The sequence below is a fragment of the Cynocephalus volans genome, chromosome 11 (genome assembly GCF_027409185.1).
Source record: "Cynocephalus volans isolate mCynVol1 chromosome 11, mCynVol1.pri, whole genome shotgun sequence".
NCBI lineage: Eukaryota > Metazoa > Chordata > Mammalia > Dermoptera > Cynocephalidae > Cynocephalus > Cynocephalus volans.
Genome location: NC_084470.1, coordinates 67318509 through 67340457, shown reverse-complemented (window position 1 = coordinate 67340457; position 21949 = coordinate 67318509). Strand labels below are relative to the sequence as shown.

General features: G+C 45.4%; 1 protein-coding gene across 1 annotated transcript in view; it reads right to left on the bottom strand.

Moving 5' to 3' along the window:
- FLNB (filamin B) overlaps nt 1-21949 on the bottom strand; it is a 132646-nt gene that overhangs the window by 36255 nt on the left and 74442 nt on the right. Inside the window, exons 12-25 of the mRNA XM_063113504.1 lie at nt 21071-21264; nt 19805-19918; nt 19057-19200; nt 18687-18810; nt 18203-18363; nt 17147-17237; nt 16732-16901; nt 10429-10546; nt 7223-7485; nt 5579-6176; nt 4603-4776; nt 3635-3797; nt 2879-3039; nt 853-1020 (exon numbers count right to left, since the gene is read on the bottom strand). Of these exons, the coding sequence (XP_062969574.1) occupies nt 853-1020; nt 2879-3039; nt 3635-3797; nt 4603-4776; nt 5579-6176; nt 7223-7485; nt 10429-10546; nt 16732-16901; nt 17147-17237; nt 18203-18363; nt 18687-18810; nt 19057-19200; nt 19805-19918; nt 21071-21264 (2643 nt within the window). The remainder of the gene's footprint in view (nt 1-852; nt 1021-2878; nt 3040-3634; nt 3798-4602; nt 4777-5578; nt 6177-7222; nt 7486-10428; nt 10547-16731; nt 16902-17146; nt 17238-18202; nt 18364-18686; nt 18811-19056; nt 19201-19804; nt 19919-21070; nt 21265-21949) is intronic.

The window sequence follows — 21949 nt, the reverse complement described above, 5'->3', positions numbered from 1 at the left end:
TTCCCCTAAACCACTTCTGCCTGGAGCTTCAAAGGCCATAACCTCCTGCTGAACCTCATTAAAGACAAGATTCCTCTTCAAAGAAGGAAGCCCCCATTTGCCACTTCTGTGAAGCCAAGAACACATCACTGGGGAAAAATCCAGATTATTTAAGAAGTTAGGCAAAATGTCTTAAATGGGGGGGGGGGGTGCACATTTCAAATGCTGGAAAAGGAAGTCTGGTCACTTACCAAACAAAAAAGGCAAGTTTCAACACACTTAAGGGATTTGTCCCAAAATGGTCTGCTAGCCTTACCAAACCCAAATTCCAGGCTGCCAACAGGGTGAGCCAAATTGCCAAGAAAACCCATTCCCCAAGGGACCCTTTCTCTACAGGGAGTTGAGACAATGACAAAGCAGTGTGCCACGGGGTCACATACCTGGCATTCCCACAGATTCTGATGTTCCACATGAGTACCAAGGCATCTCAAAGAGTTATCACCTCCAAACCCTACCATTCACCCACATCTAGGCCGACCCCATCACCTTACAAATGCCGAAACCAGTTGCAACACTGTTACATGTGAGAACCCAAACACTACTTGTGTCATTTAGCTCCTTAAAGAAATGAAATTTTAAAAAGAAATGTAGGGCAAGATTATCAAATGGGGAAAAAGACCAGAAATAACAGGTCTGCCTACTTTTAAATAATAGAACTTCTACTGTTTAGCTAGAATATGAAGCAATAAAGTAATTTAAGAAATTTAATTTTAAGTACAAGACCCAGCTTAAAAGCAAAGTGCCTGCTCTGGGCCATAGCTGCTTCTGCCCAGGGCAGGTGCATGTTGGCAGGAAGGCAGGGTGCACACTCACCTCGTGGGCCCAGGACCCTCACTTCCAGTGGGGCCAAGCCAGCCTTGCTGCTGTCCACTGTGAAGGACTGCGGGATGCGGGCTCGGACGCCCGAGCCTACCCCAGGGCCGGCAATCTTGACCTTGCTGGGGTCCACGACATCCTTCACAGGAACCCTGAAGGGGCTGCCTGGAAAAGAGGTCATGGGATTCTGAGCATAATCTAGTCATTGGAGACCCATCTTGTGCACACCCAGTATTGCACCATTGCTCTGCCTGGGACCTCGGCTCCACGAGCCTCAGTCAGCTCCCCCTGCCTCACTGTGTGTGCATCACGTGCCCACTCATTGTTTTCAACAGCTGCCATAGAGCACCTATTACATGCAGACACTGTCCCAGGTGCTGGGCCCCGAATAATTAACAGCCCTCCAGGAAGCCACAATGCAGGAGAAGGACAGGGCAAGCAGGTCAATCTAACATTGTATATAACATGTTGGGGAGTGCACAAAGTGGGTCACATAGGAGGCAATGAACCTGGTCTGTGGGAGACCAGAGAAAGATTTCCAGTAACATCTAAGCTGAGACATGAGAAGAAGCAGATATCACCCAGGGGAAGCAGATGGACAGGTGCTTCAAGCAGAGGTATCAGCACCTGCAGAGACGGTGAGGGAGAAGGCAGGCCACTGGAGGAACTGGAGGAGAAAGCTGCGTGGTGGGAGGACAAAATTAAGGGACTAGAGAGAGCTAGGCAAGACTTGCAGCCCACATCCTCTCCCCCAGACTGCTCCTGAGTGCCCCCTAGACTCCTCTCCCGTCAATGCAGCTGGCACCTCCAAGGCTTTCTTGGTTTCCTGGTCAATAGGTAAAATCTCACTTTCTCCATGAGTGAAAGCTGTGGTCCTGCTACATGGCTGACCCCACAGGGGACCCCTGTATGGTCTCTGAGTCTTTGAGGGTGTCAATTTTAAAGACCAATGAAACATGGTGAATGCAGGGAAAAGTACTGAATGGAGAAACAAGGGCTGGGTCAAGGACCTTCACAGGGCTCCCCCAAAGAAGGGAACCTCCCCAGAAACAGGAAGCAGAAACAGGAGCTCCAGTGTCCCTGGTACCATGCCTCAGACTGCCAAGTCCATCGCCAAGGGGCTACATGCATCTCTTGCTGTGCATGAGTCCTTGTGCTTACCACACCTGAGTAAAGTCATAAGCTGCTCAGGAACAGCCCTGGAGTCCCTGGACTTGCATCCACACCACACACTCACCTACCCTTTGAGATGTGTATGGGGGTGACATTCATTTAATTCACTAAGCAGAACTAGACCCTGTGGAGATTCCTCCCCCTAAAAAAAAAAGTGATGGATCCTTCACTAAAGTCATATTTTTTCTAATTGTTTGACTATTCACAGCAGTTGTTTTCAACCAGGGGTGATTTTGTCCCCAAGGACATATGGCAATCTAGAGACATTTTGATTGTCATAGATGAGCAGGGGGGAGTTTGCTATAGACACCTAGTGGGTAGAGGTCTGAGATGCTGAGAAACACCCTACAATGCACAGAACAGCCTCCTACCTGCCCAAAATGGCAATAGTGCCAAGGTTGAGAAACCATGTTTTACAGTAAGTGCATACTACATCACTAAATAGAAAAGAAATTAATAATTAAGAATTTGAATTTGTGTGTCTTTATCAGCTACCAGGACTGTCAATGGAAAAAAGAAAACAAGACACGTGCACAAGGTGAATAAGAACCAAGCACAAAATAAAGTGGAGACTTTCAACTCTGTAAAGAACCAGCTTTCCTTTACATCAAGAACTAGGTCCTCCAACACATGAACAACCATTTCCAGTTAAAACTCTAAGCCATTGCTTTTAGTCTTATTACTGGTTCTATTGGGAAGTGAGATATTCTTGACCTCATGCTAAAAAACATTCTCTTTGCAGCCACTACGAGTATCAGACTGTTTCCTTACTCAGAGACAGAAACAAAATCAAGCCTGTTTTCATGCAACATCAATTATTCTATGGGTTCCTCTCCAAAAAATAGCTTACCAGGGATGTGGGCTCCTCCATATGTGATATTAACATCATAATCCCCTGGAGCAAAGGGGATGTACTCAGCACTGCAGCTGCCATCTTTGTTGTCTCTGCAGTTTATCTTTGACTCTGATGGTCCTTCAACAGTTATGCCAAGCCCACCAATTCCTGCTCCTCTGCAAAGTGTGGGGAAAAAAGTGAAATGTGCACAGTTCATGCTGATCTGCTTGTTGCCAAAATTCACTTAAAATCCCTTTATAAACTGTACCTATCCAACTCAACAACACCTCTAACAAAGGGAATTTCTTAATAGTATAATATGAAGACAGCTTTGACCGACCCCTCCTTTCCAATACTTATCCTTCATTTATTTTTCTTATCTAATTGCATTGGCTAGGACTGCAAGTACAATGTGGTCACATGTGGTCACATGCCTTGTGACCAATTTTAATAGGAATACCTCTAATATTTCATTTATACATGAGGTTGGATATAAATTCCTACATTATTAAGTTAAAGAGCTTCCATTTTGTCCTAGTTTGCTCAGAAGCTTTAAGACTAGTATCAAGAAGTTTTTGATATGTTTTTAGGTATACTTGGCCTTTCTCTGTAACATACATCTCTACAGAAGAAAATGCACATCATGAAAAAAAATGCATCTTACCAAAAATTGGGAGACCATGACACATTATGTAGGGTACAGCCATAAAACCTTTCTAAAGCAGTTAAACTACCAAGGGCTCAACACACTGACCCCAGGGCCTTGCTTACCTGGTAACCACAGTGAAGACATTGGGTTTGTTGGTAAAGGCCTCTTTCAATCCAGGTCCTTGAGCTTGGACCCGAGATGGCTGGCAGCCTTCAGTTACAGCCACTCTGAAGGGACTGTTTGGGATGGGCACATCATCATATGTCACCTCCACTGTGTGGAGGCCTGTTCAAAACAACAAACAGGAATACATATTTACACACATCACTTATTTGTGGGAAATGGCACTCTACTTCAGGATTTTATCTAGCATTCAAGTCTGCAAGCTATACTATGTTATTTGAAAAGAACAGGTTTATTAAAAAAAACAGTAATGCTGGTGTGATCTCATTTTTTAAAATTATAAACTGTTCATGTATGCTTTCTATTCACTTGGCAGTCACATAACCCACCCACCCCACCCCCACCAAGCAAATATCACTATATTCAAGTCAGTCATCTTAAGCACACTATCCTGATTTGAGGAAACTCCATCCAGCCATTAACCAAAAGAAAAAGAGAAATCCATGAAATAAAAGAGATATGCAGCTACAAAAAGACTGAAAATATCTATACCAGAATATTTACAGGGATCATATATCCTAGTAATAGGGATACACAGTGCTTTAATATTTTTCTTCATACTTTTCTTATTTTTTAAATTTTTAAAAAATTACTAATATTCAAGAAAGAAGTTAATAGGCAAAAATTTTCACAAATGAGCAGCATGCCGTGACATCATTCCATAACCTGCTCACATGAGGCTGATGCTAAGCTCAGCACATCTATTTATACCACAAGGCCAGCAAGCTAGGCACTGGGAGGGCATGTGGCTCTCCAGGGGAGGGAGGTTTCCATACTTCCCTGTCACTTTGCACATGCCTCTGCTGAGACAGGCCAAGCCCACAAGGCAAGGTCAGCACCAACCACTCGGAGTACTGACCCAACACAGCTCTGAATGAGGGTCATATCTAAGGAGAGGGGGACTCACCTTTCTCAAAGGGCGTGTACTCCACCTGGTAGGTCCCATCAACATTATCCGTGACAAAGCACTCAGTAGACGCCCCCGAGGGGTTGGCAATGCGGGCCTTGATGTGGTCACCCCCCACCTGGGTCAGGGGCCGTGAGTCAACGGTGAAGTCGGTGGTGGCTTCCCGAAACACATCTGCAAAGCAATCACACAATAAGAACGTTGCCAACAAGCTGGACCCAGAACCAAGGTTCTCAGCACTTCAGAACACATTAAGTCTAACTTCAGTGACAGCAGACAACTGGGTTTGCTGGCTCTCTAAATCAAAAATTCCCGGGCCGGCCCGTGGCTCACTCGGTAGAGTGCGGTGCTGATAACACCAAGGCCCCGGGTTCGGATCCCATATACAGATGGCCGGTTCGCTCACGGGCTGAGCGTGGTGCTGACAACACCAAGTTAAGGGTTAAGATCCCCTTACCGGTCATCTTTAAAAAAAAAAAAAAAAAATTCCCTCCCCTCCAAAAAAAGACCCTTCTAGGGTATTCTTGGCCAAGTCACAACACAACTGCTCACACAAAGGTGGGGATCTAAAACAGGTTAAAGGGTGAAGACAGACCTGCTCTGTAGCACATGTGATGTTAGCTAGGACATTTTAAACTTTTTTCCAGTGAAGTACCAACAATGAAATATGTTGAGTTTCCACATGAAAATCAGAATTTCTGGCTTTGCCAGAAAAACTAGAAAATCTGCTGACAATGCTGGGCCCCATTTCACATGGAGAAACAGGTAACAGGGGTCAGGCAGTAGTGCAGCCTCTGGAAACACAATGTGCTTGCCCCTTCACTCTGGTTCCCCCAGCCAATTCCCAAGGCAGAGGCCACAGGTGAGTGTTTTCTTACACCTTGCCTGGCCCCTGAAGGTGGTTGAGTTTGCAGCCCCTACTCTGAGTTTCTGGTGGCCCTTAAATCCCAGCCTCTCTCTTTTTTATGAAACCCACCTTTTCCTTCTATTCCTGGCCCAAAGACTTTCACCCTGCTGGTGTCCACAGCAGGCTCCACCTTGACCCGGGCAGGGAAGTGTGGTACGAGCTCACCGCCATACTTCATGGTCAGCGTGTACATGCCAGCAGTCAGGGGTACGTAGGTCACTGCATAGGTGCCATCTTTGTTGTTCTGAATAGAAACTTCAGCTTTGGCTCCTGAGTCAGAGACAGCTTCCAGGCCCAGTGTCCCTGGCCCTGCTTCTGAACAGTCAACGCTAAGGAGCCCGGCTTCGCCCACCTTCCCATGCTCAAGACCTGGTCCCGACGCCACCACTTTAGAGGGGTCAAACGGCATTTTGATGTCAGCTTTGAAGGGAGACCCAGGTATGTGGACTTCTTCAAAGAGAATGTTGACAAAGTATTCCCCGGGTTTAGTGGGAAGGTAAGAGACGGAGCAGGTGCCATCTCCATTGTCAGAGCATTCAATTTTGGCCTCGCATGGACCTTCCACAGTTAGGCCCAAACCTCCAGTTCCGGCTCCCTTGGTGTCAATGGTGAATTCAGCAGGTTTGCCCACGAGACCACCTTCAAGGCCAGGACCACGGGCCTTCACCTATTTGAACAAAGAATAAAAGTCAATTCTACCTGGCATTGATATCACTGCTCAGCCAGCACTTCTTTCCACACCCACAATTCACACACACCACTGAGATACAGCCACAATACAGTCCTAAAAACTCAATCACCAACTGAAAGGCACAGGAGAGAGGCAAGGTCCTCAGCAGCATGGAGCTGGAATCGCGATCGAAGTCCCTCCACGACTCTGCTCTCTCCTGCCACACCTTGCTCTTCTGAACCACAGGTCTGGGCTTTGAGACCTAACGTCCAGTCCAACACACACGCACAACATACATGTGCAACACACACAATACACACATACAACGCACAGGTTTCCTGGGATGAGGGTTCACAGAAAGGCTTTCATGGACCTTGCTGTTGCTTTGGCTGCTACTCCTTGCTCAACAAATTCAGAGTAATAAAAGACTAAATGGTTTCTATAAAAGAGGAAGAGATGAGACTTTCATCTCTGATTCAACAAATAAGACAGGTTTACGAGATGCATGCCATTCAGGCCACCCGAAATACTCCAAAATCCTTAAGTCAGGGCTACTAGGAAGAACTGACAATGAGAACATACTTCTATATTTTATATATTATATTTTACGTTTTTATGTTATTTAGTTTCTGTAGGGTGAGCTCAGCCCGTGTGCCGGACACCGAGCTGAGGCCTCCACATTCACTCTCTCTCCTACCCTCACAGGCTGGCTTTGAATCAAGTACTGGTATCACACTAACAAATGAAGGCAGAGGACTCGGAGACACAGAGCCCCTCACCAAAGTCTCTCAGCCAGACAGTGAGAGGAGGAGCAGGGGTGTGACCCAGCTCTCCAGGGGACTATTTTTTTTAATTTATTTTTTTGGTGTTGTTTTCCAGGGAACTCTTTATACTGAATTGTAGGAGAAACACAGCCAGCAATTGAACACTGACTTTTACCACAAAATGATTTTCCAAAGTTCTGGCAGGCAGGACCAAGGAAGGACTATGGTGTCATATTTGACAAAAATGGGGCAAGCTGAGGGACTAAAGCAAAAGCTAACCTTGGTGGGATCTGGTGGCAGCGAGGCCTCCACCGTGTAGGGACTCCCAGGCACGGGGTGTCCGTCGTAGGTCACGTCCACAGCATACAGCCCCTCCTCCCGAGGGATGAATTTGGCTGTGCTGCTCTCTCGGCCCACCACGGGTGCCACCAAGCACGGCAAGACCTTCCGAGAGGGGCTCAGGATTGTCACGTCCAGCTTCCCCTGGCCTCCTGCCCCCCTGGTTTCAATGGCAAATTCCTGATCCTTCCCAACTTCGACCCCTGGAAAAGGGAAACAAGCCAGAGCAATGAGCTGACCCTTTTCAGCAGCAAGGACAATAAAGAGCAGGGAAATGACAGCTCTTTGGATACAAGGACTTATCTCAGCCTCTACAATAAGCAACAGCTGGGGCAGAGGACAAGCAAGAGACTAAGTATAACCAGCTGAAATGCCTCCATAACAACTGGCACAAGAACAATAATTAATTAATGATGATAATAATACCTATCATTTACTGTGCATTTCTCATGCCAAGCACAAACACAGCACTTGGTCTCCTTCGGTTTTCACCACAACCCCATGGGGTATTTATTATTAATCCATGGTTTTAATAGATGGAGAAACTGAGGCTCAGAGAGGTCAAGTAACCTGTCTGGGTGACATATCCAGCAGGCCGGAAAGCTGGGACCCAAACCTAAATTTCCTTGAACTGACAATCTGCTCTTCTGACCAGTAAGTTATAATCTGATGCAATCCTCTTCTTTACTCACTTCTGGTGTTAATTTTATATCAAAACACCTCCCTAAGTTAATGTTTATTTACTAATTCTTGGCAGCAAATTCAATCCTAAAGCCATTCCTCCCCTTCAAGAAGGCAAAAGTCACAGAGCTGGCAAATGTGGGGGCCTTGAAGCAAGTCCTGAGAACTGATTCTGATCTGTGACGGTTTCTAAAAGGACATTGCAAAGCAGGGCCACAGGAAACCCTAATGTTATTGTATTTGACAAAAAACAGGGAAAAGACTTTAACCAAAACAAAAGCGCTGGGAACACAGGGCGCCACCATAACCCAAGGAAATCTTGACTCTGGGGCAATACGGGACCTGCCAAGAACACGGCAGAACCACCAGCGAGGCAGTCTCAGGGCTCCAGTTCCCAAAGGAAAAGAAGCTTTTCCTAACTGGCCTCATACTTTTCCTGTTCTGAAGTCAAAACTCTCAGTGCCTTAGAGAAAGGAGTGATGACAAGGTGTTGCGGTTAATGAGTCCCCTAAAGTTCATGATTGGAAGGAACTTAAGCCCCACTGTGACAGTGTTAAGAGGGTAGGAAAAGGGCCAGCCCGTGGCTCACTTGGGAGAGTGCGGTGCTGGTAACACCAATGCCACGGGTTCGGATCCCTATATAGGGATGGCCAGTTAGCTCACTTGGGAGAGTGCGGTGCTGACAACACCAAGGATACGGGTTCAGATCCCTATATAGGGATGGCTGGTTAGCTCACTTGGGGGGGGGGGCTGACAACAGCAAGTCAGGGGTTAAGATCCCCTTACCTGTCATCTTTTTTTAAAAAAAAGAGGGTGGGAAATCCTAGTACAGTAATTGAAAGGTGGGGCCTTTATGAGCTGATTAGATTGTGAGAACCACGCCTAAGTAAATGGATTAACCATTCATAGTTTAATGGTGGTCCTGGGCGTGGTTATAATGGCTTTATTAGGAGAGGGAAAGAGAGGCTTAGTTCTCTCTCCCTCAAGCCATTTGCGTGACACCCTGTGTTGCTGTAGACTCACCATCAACAAGAACAATGCCCTCACCAGATGTGTTTCCTGGACTGTGGACTTCCTAGCCTCTGAAACTGTAAGCAATAAATTTTATGCCTTTATAAATTACCCAGTTTCAGGCATTTTACTATAAACAACAGAAATGGACTAATATACAACAGGACTGCATGAAAGGATTACGCAGTGACCATTCACACGCTCAGAGCTGATTGCCCCCCAGCCACAAAAGCCAACATCAAGCTCTCACTTCGGAGCCTTCTAAACTGGGAGCTGGCCTCGGTCACAAGTTGTGCACGTGGGTCACACATCAATCATGGCACTGACCAATGGCACTGCTGAGACCCTGGAGAAACCCTCACAGGTAGACACAGTAGGCCTACCCTGGGGGTACACACTCAGCTCTGTGTGACCCTGAAACGAGGTTAATGTGCACCACTGAGGTACATCCATTCTGGGGCCACTCAGCAGTTACCACCAACCAGGGGATAGATGTGAATGACTCCCAAGACACACTGCCGGCTTCAAAGGCAGGCTGAGGACACACAGGCATATACAGCAGGTTAATGTTAATGCAAAATAACATTGCCAAATGTTTCCCACTGCCACATCTACACGTACAGATGCAGAGAGAAGGTCTGGAAGGGGAGAAAATGAACTGATAAATTTCGCTAACCCTAGGAACAGGAGAGGTGTTGGTTAGAATGGAACTTGCTCTTAATTGTAATTTTTTTAGATGAAAAATGGATTTATGTATTACTTATGTAAAAAAATAACATGAGCACATGTTGAACTTCTGAAGCGAAGCAGTAAGTATATCAGTGTTCAAATTATACTATTCTCTTTACTCATGCATATGTGAAATTTTACTTAATAAAAAAAATTGAGATATTTAAAATAAATGAAATGAGCTTTTACTAAGAGCCCTGACACGCTAAAGGAATATTGGGATGAAGGCAGAGTGGAGAGTACCTTATACTCGCGGATTCTGATAGCCAGGGAGTTGGCTTTTATGCTTGACTGTCAACCCTGATGTGGATTCAGTTGCCAAGAATAGCTGACACAGAAAGTCATCAGAAAGTAACGTGCCCTAACTTCTCTTTTTAATGAGAACTTCCCACTGGGATGCCAGCAGTTACTGAGGTTGACTATGTGCCAGCCTCTGAATTATTAGTTCATTTAATTTTCACAGTATTCCTGTGGTAAGTGGTCTTGACAACCCCACACCCCCACTGTAAAATTAGAAAACAGACTTGCAGAGGTTAAGTGGCAGGCAGAGTCGGAACTATTTCACAGCATGGTCCTAACTCAAGCCCAAGTCTGTCCAACTGCAAGTCTCTTAAGACAGAATTTGCTTTTGCAGAGAAGCAAATTCTGTCTTTTTGAAGGAAATTAACTGGCAGCCACATTTGGTGGTCTTCAACAACCCATCTCTGCTCCATTCAGACACTTACTGTTTTCCAGCCCATTAATTTTTATCTTGCTCAGATCCAGCGGAGCAGCAACACCCACAGTGAAAGGGCTTTTAGGAATGGGATCGCCACCATAAGTCACCAGAACTTGCATGCTGCCCTGCAATGAGAAAGAAAAACAAGTACACCTTTGGGTGCCAACATACTAACTCAGTTTTTAAAATCCCTTCGGATCCTTCATTCTTCCCAGATACACAGGAAACTTGATTCCAATGGATGTGGAAAGCATCTCAGACATAATTCTCTAAACCTTTGGCTATGTGGTAAGAACAACAGAGAAATCAGATAAAATAAGAGTAGCTAACAGCAACAGGGACACCTTGATGAGCGTATTCTACATGCTGAGTGCTATGCCATATATGTGCTTTTATGCATTTCCTCAATTCAATCTTCAAACTGTCCTAAAGGGTAGTTCCTACTGTCAGCCCATTTTTCCAGAAAAGGAAACTATGTGTCAGAAAGGGAAAGAAACTTGTCCCAAGTCACACACCTGGCAGGGGTGAGAGCTGGGCCTCACACCCACAGCACCCAAACCTGAGTCCTGGCCTCTCAGCCACACCACCTCCCCCAACCACACACCTAACCCTGGCCACGGGGGCAGCAGCTGTGCCTGGGGTCTCTAGACAAACAGAACCATTTCTTCTATGTCCTGGTAATCAATTTCAGGCCACCAGGCTGCAAAAGGGATTTGCAAGAGTTCACTTGCAGCGATTCTAAGACCATCACACAGTATCTGAACTCCCTGCAAGGGTGAAGGCAGACTGTGCCCGTGGGAATCGGCAGGCCCCCTTGCTGGTGGCCCCGGCCACAGTGGCACACCATAGTCACAAGCACCACTGTTGTTCTCTCCCAGCCATCCCTGGGCCGGCTCACTGCTGCCTTCCTCTCTACATGGTCAGCCACGTCCCCTCCCTCCAAACCAAGCCTCCATGAAAGCCCACGGCTATCTCAGTACATCAAGATCCCTCTCACCTCAATCATCCAGGCATAACGTAAGAGGACATGGGAGGGAGAGGAGAAAGAGAGGGGAGACCATTCCCCTAAGAAGGCAGCAGGCGCACTGGAATGCAGGCCCTGCTGACAGCTTTCGCGATCAAGTGTTAAAAGGGCATAGTTTTTGGCCTATGTATATTTTCTCACATTCCTTTTGTTATAAAGAAGAGGGGGAAAGCCAAGAAAAAAATTGGTTTTATCAATGAAGGGGGAAGGAATGATTTTCCAGGATTTTTTAGCACTGTGCACAAATCAGCTGCCCCCCTGCCTCAAGGGTATAACATTTCCTGGTAAAATGTGCACAGGTCAAATTCAACACAGCTAGGGGCCAGCCAAGGGACAGGAAAGGTCTCCTCCTTGTCATGCTGAAGACAGGCCTGACTTATTACTTCAGCCACCACAGCTCCCCAACATGCCGACTCTTCCCAAGTTTCAATTTGCCTGCGAGCTCCTGAGGCTCCCCCAAATCCCATAAGTACTCTCGCTATTTCTCTGAAGTGCTAAAGGAGAGAGGGAAAAGTACTCTTCCAGTTAAGCCCACCCATCCCATAAAAGAAAGTATGTTCTCATTACCAGTCATGAAAACAAAACAAAAGCTCAGGAAATTAACTCTACCTTAAATAACCTAACAAGGGGGAGGAAAAAACCTCAGATTTACAGCTACAACACCTATGGCACTTGAAGGTTTCCCCGAGGCCCCAGCTGAGGAACAGACCATGCTTATTCCCACTGGGCTGTGAAATAAGGGACGTCTGAGCAGTGACAGCCAGCGCACCCCACCAAGACTTTGCTGCCTGCGGGACAGTTTGAATCTCCCCCAATATGCTCTTGAGACCAAGCTTATTCTGCAAAACACACATACACAATACACTGACCAGACAGCTGAGAAGAGCCACCCCCCGCCCTCTCCTCAGAGGCCTCTGTGAGCAGCCATGGCCACCCACATTGTCAACATTTCACAGTACGGACTGCTACCCTGTGGGGCTCCGTGAGTACACAGGATTTCCTAAAAGCACCATGGTAGCACGTGGATTTCCAGTTCCTAGTGGCATCTGACACAGCATGTAAGGGAGCTGCTGCCACCAGCTTCTCCACTTGTGAATTTAAGCAACTTGAGGCCACAGACAACCAAAGGCATAGAAGGCAAAGTCCTTGGGGAAATAACTCCCCTTCTATAAAATCAAGCCTTTGTCTGACCTTTGGGAGGCTCCTCAAGCCCCAACTCAGCAAGTCTACTCCTCCTAAGGCAACATGAGCTCTGATCACTGTATCCTGAAAAGGACTAACAGGATTAACCAGCCACACACATCACTTGTCCACATCATTCAGGCGAGCACCTGCAAGCTGCCACTCGGTGACCCTGCAGGGGAGAGCAGCAGCTCCACGGGTGACAGACAGCCACAGCCAAAGCCAGCAATGAGGGCATGGGTTCCTCATAGGGCATAGTCTGCAATCTGAGGGGGAAGCACCCACCCCAGGCCAGGACACACCCATGCTCTCCACACACACCAAGCAGTGCCTTTATAGGAAGTTCCAGCCTGTTATTCCCTAAAACCACCGTGAGAAGGTGTCCCCATGGGCGTCAGCCCTCCACATTTGCTCCCCTCCTCTGTTTCTGGGCTGACCCAGGCCTCTTAACCACATCCAAGAGCACGATTCAAAGGGCACGCTCTCTTAACCTGATCTTGACCTTCTAGCTGCTCATCAGAAAAGAGAGTTCAAAGGAGGCTAAGGATGTGCTGGCCCCTCTCCTCTACCAAATTATAACGATCTTAGCTGTCTCTGCTTGTGACTCAGGGCACCATGTTATTTATCCACTCATTCAGCCACTAATCTATACAGAGCACCTCCAGCACCAGGTCCTGCACTTGGGGCTGGGGTGGGAAGATATACATAAAACATGGTATTCTATCCTTGGGGAAACCCACAGTCCAAGAGGAGAGATTTAATCTGTTTTGTTTGTCATAAAGAAATATGCAAAATTGCAAGTTGCCAAATAACAAGATGATAAACTTCGTTCTAAACAACAAATAACAAAGAGGACCCGAGAGGCACTTTGGGAGTCATCCACACTAAAGGCAGCAACTGACACCAAGACTCTGCCAGGCTCCTTGGATGTATCACAAGTAGCATTTGGACAAACAGCCCCAAGTGGCTACTCAGCATGCCAACAGTCCTCAAACCGGCTGCTATCAGAGAACTGGGGGTGACTCTGATGTAAGCAGTGACTCTAGCATCACTTCAAACGTGACAAAATCAGACCCAGACTCCCAATCTCTGCCTCTGCCTCAACTGGCAGCTGAGGCATCCAGGGCAATGGGTTCTGAAGTCCTTTCTGGGTATGTAGGTCAATCCCTAATGCTGTCCTGATGTCTGCAACTTATTTTGTAACAGCTAAGCTGAAACACAATATGGTATAGATATAGGATAAAGCAAAAGTCACAAAATGTTTTTGAAAGAGTCTATGATGCTATAATCTCATGCATGGCCATGGCTTTCTGGTACTATCTCCTAAGGAATGCAGAGAACTGGCAACAAAGATGATGTCAAGTTGTGGTCCCACTGGGAAGGCTCCCACCAGCCCTCAAGGACTGTCAGCAGAAAAATAATTACCTACTTGCCATTAAGTGGCCTGATGAGAAAAAGATACTCTATCTACAAAAGTATTAGTTTTACCATTATTAACGAACCCCTCATTAGGATTTTTAAAAGCACAGGAAGAAGTAAGCCTGAAGGTAAGAGGGCACATTTAAACTGTGGTGCATGAGAACAATCAACAGAGTGAAAAGGCACCCCACAGAGTGAGAGAAAGTATTTGCAAAACATGTATTTGATAAGTGATTAATATCCAGAACACATAGAGAACTCCTAAAACCCAACACACATAAAAAAAACCTGATTCAAACATGGGCAAATAGGGCTGGCCGGTTAGCTCAGTTGGTTAGAGTACTGCCTTGTAACACCAAGGTCAAGGGGGATTCGGAAAATGAACAAACCAAAAGGGGGTGGGCCACAAACAGACTTTCTCCAAAGATATATGAATGGCCAACAAGCAAATGAAAAGATGCTCAGCATTGCTAATCATTAGGGAAATGAAAATCAAAACCACAATGAGATACTACCTTATGCTCATTAGAATGGCTATTATTTAAAAAAAAAAAAAAAAAAAAAAAACAGAAAATAAACATCAGCAAGGATATGAAGAAATTGGAGCCCTTACACACTGTTGGTGGGAATGCAAAATGATACACCCACTGTGGAAAACAGTATGGGGGTTCCTCAAAAAGTTAAAAATAGACATACCAGGCTGGCCAGTTAGCTTAGTTAGTTAGAGCATAGCCTTGTCAACACCAGGGTCTCAGGTTCAGATCCCCATACTGGCAAGCCACACACACACACACAAAAAGACATTCCATATTATACAGCAATTCCACTTCGGATATATACTCGAAAGAATTGAAAGCACAGACTCAAAGACGTATGTGTACGCCCATGTTCACTGCAGCATTATTCACAACAGACAAAAGGTGGTAGCAACCCAAATGTTTATCAGTAGATGGACAGAGAAGCAAAATGTGGTATATGCATACAACAGAATATCATTCGGCCTTAAAAAGAAATGAAGTTCTGATACATACCAAAACATGGATAAACATGGAGGACATTATGCTAAGTGAAATAAGCCACTCTCAAAAGGACAAATATTGGATGATGCCACTTGAATAAGGTACCTAGAGTAGTCAAATTCATAGAGACAAAAAGCAGAATGGTGGTTGCTAGGAGCTGGGGGAGAAGGAGATGGGGAGTTATTGTTTAATGGGTACAGAGTTTCAGTTTTGCAAAATGAAAAGAATTTTCAAGATGGATAGCGGTGGTGGTTGCACAACATTATGAAAGTACTCAATACCAATGAACTGTACATTTAAAAATGGTTAAGATGGTAAATGTTGCGTTATGTGTATTTCACAAATAAAAAAATTTAGAGGGGGAAAAAAAAAGCACAGGAAGAAGCAAGTCTGGAGATAGAGGCTACATTTATAACATGGTGCACAGAACCTGCCCAGAGAACCCCTCCCACTGCCAGTGAAGTTCTCGCAGTAGTCAATCTCCAAGAATGTGTAGACCTCAAAGCAAGGGGACATCTGCACCATTCCCCCATCCTCACTGTCCCCCTCCTTCTTCCCCACTTGACTCTTGCCAACTCCTTGCTGACAGGGCCTAGGCAGGAGTAATGCCTCTTGAGCAGTGTTTCTGCAGAACTATCACCTTTCTTGTCCCACCCATAGCATTTCTCATACAGGGGGACTTTTTCCCTCAAGCTGAAGGAATCTCAGAGGCTTGGAACAACCGTGCAGAACACTAGGCATACATATTAAAACCCAGGCTTTTCTGCTAGTATGTGTGCTCTCCAGACTCTGAAGATGTGAACATGAAACAAAAACAAATTTTAAACAGATATAGTGAGTACAGAGTTTCAGTCTGACAAGATGAAAAGAGTTATGGAGATTGATGGTGGTGATGGTTGCACAACATAATGAATGTATTTAATACCACTGATTGCACATTTAAAAATGCTTAAGATGGTAAATTTTATGTTATATGTATTTTACGAAAATAAAAATTAATTAAAAAATTTTTTTAAACAAATAAACATGAATTTGCACAGAGACATAGGTTTTTAGGCCCTTACTATCTAAAATAATCAGAGTAAACCAGCCTGGATGGTAAGATCCCATCTAAAATCCTGCATTTTGTAAAGGGGAACAACTTGCTGCCCTAAATAGTGCTTTGGCCCTTACAGACTAAAGGCTGAACTGAACTGGCTCTTTAAGACACCACTACAGCACCTCATAAAAAGGGCCAGCAAGGAAAAATGAAGGTGTGGCAGGTATTTCTCTGTGAGTAATTAATTAAAGACTAAAAGGCAGCTGGGGAGTATGGGGGAGGGGAGAGGGAAAAGGAAAGGAGGGAAAGCAAGCGAGAAGGAGAGGAGGAGAGAAAGAAAGATAGATATTAGGTCCTGAATATCAAGAACTCAGCACTTCTCTTATAAAACCCAAAATGGAGGTGGAAATATGGGACTAGCTTCCTGCTTGTTCTTTGGGAATCCAGCAGACCTCTCCGTAGAGCCCATCAGGCTTTCTGTTAGCGCTCCCAGAAAGAAAGGCATGCAGAGATACCTCCCACTGGCGAGAGCTCCAGCAGAGCACCTATTACTCCCCTTGGTGTCCCAGGTGACCCAGCACAGCATTGCACATAAGGGGGCCCAGCAGAGGGTGAGAAGGACCCTACCTGCTGGGTGGGTGTGTATTTAACGGTGTGGGAGTAGTCGTAATTATCGATGATGTCTAAATCCTTCACTGCGCCGCCAGGAAGGGGGCTGCTGAACTCCACATTGAGTGGTGCTTTCCCGGCTCCCTTGGTGTAGACAGTAAAGTGGGTTGGTTTCCCATTTTCCACACCTGGAAGGATATAACCTTTAGTGAGGAGACAGGCCAGCTGGAACGGTTTCACTTTTAGAACCAGTCTGACAGGTAACACAGCACCTGCTCTGCCCTGGCAGCCAGTGACAGGGCTGGCCCACAGCTCAGCCACTGCTACATCAGTGCTGTGCAGAACACCTGCCACTGGTGGAGACCCTCAACCACATGCCCAGTGCCACCGGCCTGCAGAATGCCTCCAGGACGGCACGCCCATGCCATCTTACCTGCTTTGCTGAGCCCTGGGCCCTCTGCCTTCACTTTGCTGGCATCGTGAGAAGGGTCGACTTTGACTCTGAAAGGGCTGGCGGGGATTTCCTATAGCGGAGACACTATCTCAGTAGGAAAGCCCCTAAAGTAACTGCCAGGGCTTAGCCTTCTACCCAAATGCCAAGGGGGAACCTTAGCACAACTTTTACTCAGCAGGTGGTGAGTAAACTTTTGTAACCACAGATCAAGTCTTCCATTGTAGCAGCAGGTAAGGGCCTCGTACAGTTGGCCACTCACTAATGCTGGCATCCCCGATACCACAAGCAAATCTTAAAACTCTAAGCCTTTGACACCAAATGTTGAGTACTTAGGAAGAAAAAATACTACCAAGAATAAAACCAAAAATAACAATGATAAATGGGGTCAGGGGGAAGAAAACGTCCCCCAGGAACAGCTGAGAGCTGGGGTTTGGGGAATATAAGGAAGTAATCAGAAACAGAATGATTATAATTCTCCATAAAGAATGTTGTAGACTGTCAGAACAAAGGCAGAATAGGGTATTAGATGAAGTCAACTCAAGACCAATACCTTCAGGCATAGAACATTCTCCTGAGTTTCTTATGCTTACATAAGGTTAATTTTAAACAATATTTCAAAATTCCCTGTTTTAGGGGACTGCTCAGCCCACCTGCACTATCACACATGTGAAACTTCAAAATGCCTCTCCCTATAAAAGTTTAAGGGTAGAGGCCAAAGTCATTACCTCAAAGAGGTCAAAGTAGAACACGTCTAGAAGATAATTACATTTTAATCAAAAACTTGATAGAAGTTTATAACAAATCGGTTATATATTGATAACAAATCTTTTTCCAGAGTCCTGCTTTTAACCACTGAATACACTGCCTTGCTCTTGTTAGAAAGTATTAAAAATTTAGTTCTGGGTATTTTTCCCTCTTGGTTTTAAGGAACCAGAGAGAAAAATATTGAGCAGAGTTCTCAAGACACCTTCCCTGTCACTAAAAAAGGAGATGTGTACACAGGTGGCCAGAATGAACCCAGGCCCCAACACACACCTGAGATGCAAAGAGAACTTTGATAGTGTATCGCCCGGCAGCAGGAGGCACATATTTGACTGTAAACGTGTCGTTGGCGTTGTGAATAATGTCAAAATCCACATCTTCCTCATCCTCACTTAACACCCGGGCATCACACTTAATGCCAACGCTGACGTCACCTGGAACAGACCAGCTTATTATCACCAGCTTACAAGAAACAGCATGTCCTGCGCCATCACTTCCTGCTCAGACTAACACTCCAAAAAAGCAACTGGGAAGCTTCTAGTAAGAAAACTGAGAAAGGGACGGTGGTAAGTCAGGGTTTTGGAAAGAGGCTAAAAGATCAGCAAAGATATCACCAAGGAACTGACACGGAGCCTCCACAGATGAACTATTCAGATGGATTACTTTCTGGTTCAAAGTGTACTGCCCTCGAAATGTAATGAAAAGAACTCCCCCCCAAGGAGCAATAATCATCAGGTTAAGTGAAGGCCTCTCTTACCTTCCCCAGCCTCGGTACAGTCCACTGTGAAGTGAGTAGGCTCATTTGCTTTCAGACCACTTCTCTCCACACCTGGACCAAACACTTTGACCTTCTGGGGATGGCTACCTTGCCCAATGTTGACCTACAGAAGACACGAATAACGTTATCAAGTTCTCCTCCACTTGGACCCAGTAAAACATTGTTAGGAAACATTGTTAGAAATAGTTTGGTTAGAAATACTTTTGGGTGGTCTAGAGCACCCCATCCTTCAGGTCACTCCATCTTTCAAGGCCCACCAAGCATGGGTTCTTTCCATACATTGGCCATCAGGCACAGAGCACGTCTAGGCTTTTTCATGCAACATCCAGGATTCCAGCTCACAACCTACCCTGTAGGGGCTGTGTGGGATGTTCACACCTCCCCAGACCACAGCAATGGTGTGCTTGATGGCCTTAACTGGGGTGTATGAGCAGGAGTAAGTGCCATCCATCCGGCTCTTCATCTGGATGTCAATGGGCTGACCTTCCCCATCCTGCAAAAGAGCCAGGGTGAGGAACAGAGGTGGCCCTCACATTGTTTGCATCAAACAGGGCCACCGTGGCCTCCCCAGACACCCAAGTCACCACCTGCTCATCCAACAAAATTTCAGGAACAACTATCATTTGCCAAGTTCTCACAATACAATGACAACAGGTAAGAAAATATCACATGCGTTTATTTATTTTTAATTATGAAGAGAAAATGGCCTAAAAATAAAACCATGGCCACGCAATGCTTCATAATTTCAATTCCCACATTTAAGTCCTTTGGCCAAATTCAATTAAATTAGATAAACATATTTTTAAAATCTTGTATACAAATCTCCCATTGGGCCTAAGCAGCTTCAGCCACACCAAAAGACATTACGGAGTAATCTGAAACAGTCAAGCCTTATTTCCACAGAATCATAAAGACGATAAAAACACTCTTCTTTATGTGTTAGTCTCATTTAATCCTCACATAACCCCATGACATAATATTCTTATTCCCAATGGGTGGGTGAGGAAACTGAAGATCAGATGGACTGAGCAACTTGCCATTACACTGACAGATCTTGTCACTTGACAATTAACTGTGCAGGGCCCCCAGAAATTTACCTGAGCAAATATCTTTAAGGGAGCTTTTCCAGCATCCTTAGGATCCACGGTGAACTCAGCTGGGTTGTTGACAATGCACCCAGATTTCTCCAAACCTGGCCCATATGCTTGGACCTGGGGCAAAGGGCCAATAATAATTATCTTTCTGTGTAAAGCCCCAACCAAACTCCTATATGCAGACTGGTAACCAGGGAATAGGGGAAGGACAAAATGACTTGCATCTGGTTTTACAGTATCCACCTAACAAGATGGTTATGGGAATTAAAACGCTGTAACTTGGGGCTGGCTGGTTAGCTCAGGTGGTTAGAGTGTGGTGCTGATACCAAGGTCCAGGGTTCGATCCCTGTACTGGCCAGCCGCAAAAAAAAAAAAAAAAAAGTAGGCCATAACTTAAAAATAAATAGTATCTTAACCTCTCTTGAGGGAGAAAAAATCTCTAAAACCAGGCTCAAACTAACCCAAGCTCCCTGCCTTATTCTGAGCTGACATAGAGAATTTCTAGTAACTGGAGCAGGCATCCCCAGCCATGCCATGACCAGTTTCAATGTTCCCACTTTGAGGGGACTCAGACATCTGCCACAGACAACATTCAAAAGTTTACAGCCCCCAGAAAGCAAAGGACTATGGCCAAACAGGGGTAGCTACGAGCCCGAATGACGCCAGCTTATGAACAGCTGCCAAAGTGGGCCAACAGCAGCACACATGGGAGAGTGGTGGCCACCTCCTGTCAGCTAGGCTGGCCTAGACTTGATGCTTATCAATCTCCTATGGGATTGGGAGGAAGCTCTTGGAAACATTGCTCCAAATTTAAGAGAAAGGGAGCTGGGGGGAACAAACAACCTTTACCTATGGAGCATCTTGAAATAACTACAGAAAGTGGCAAGACTGAAATATGATGCTCTGTGTTGCAAGAAAATAGCAGTTTATAGAGCTCCCTACATGGTCAGGCACTGTGTGCTAAAGGCTGCCTTTATGCATGCTACCTCCTTGAATCATCCCAGAAGCTACAGGAAACAAACATGACTGTCATTTGCATTTTAAAGAGGAAGATACCAAGAGTCAGAGACATAAGTTACTTGCTCAACACTATGAAAGTGCTAAGTGGTACTACCAGGATTCAAATTAAGGCCTGGTTCCTTCCTAAGATCTAAAGGGTTCCTGTCTGCCATCTCTCAACACGCTGCTTAAGGCAACTCTCCAAGCACAGTGTGGCAGAAGGGTCAGAAGCCAGGGAGGAGAGGACAAAAACAAGACAAGCTGATTCACCAAATCTGGGTTGTAGTCTCCTGTAGCCGGGTGGATGAAGGCCATGTATGGGCTGTCCTTGATGTCTTCATCGTCACACATGATGTGGACGGCGTATTCGCCGGGCTCCTTGGGCCAGTATTTAACATCACATGATCCATCATTCTGGTCGTCATACTCGATCTTCGCCTGGGAGGGGCCTTCAATGGCAAACCCTGGGGGATGGAGTAGACGGGTCTCCCTGTTACATGATGGAAAGTACCTATTCTGTATCACTACATTACTGTCAGCACACTCCCACTGCCTCCCTAAAAGCCAGGTATTAGCCAGAAGATTGAAAAATGTTCGTGTGCTTTTCCATAAACCCAAGTCCACTGGGTTTTCCCTAGAGATGGAAGAGGTGGATTATTTAGCTTCTTTCACATCACCTAATGGGGAAGGTCACCAGGCCAACCTTTTTGTTGGCAATAAGACAACATATGCCAAAAGCCTTAATCTGACACCTACTCTCTGCCCCACCAAATCCACTTCTGGGATTTTATCTGAAGGAAATAACCAAGGATATGCACTCGGCATTGTTTTTATAGCAAAACCCTGGAAATAACTAGAGAACCTAACAATAGACACATCCATACAATGGAATTCCACTGAAGCCATGAAAAATAAAGGCATACCCTATATTTATCTCATTCATAAAGACCTTCCCAAGATACTTTATGTGGCAAGTCAACATTTGTATGTGTATGTACAAGAAAAGTCTCAAAGGATATACCAAAAGGTTTAATGTTATCTCTAGACTAGAAGGATATATCAAGAAAAAGAGAATTATATGTGCTTTCTTACTTTTCCTTCTTTTGCTTATTGCTATTACCTAAAACAGGGGTCATTAAACTATAGCCC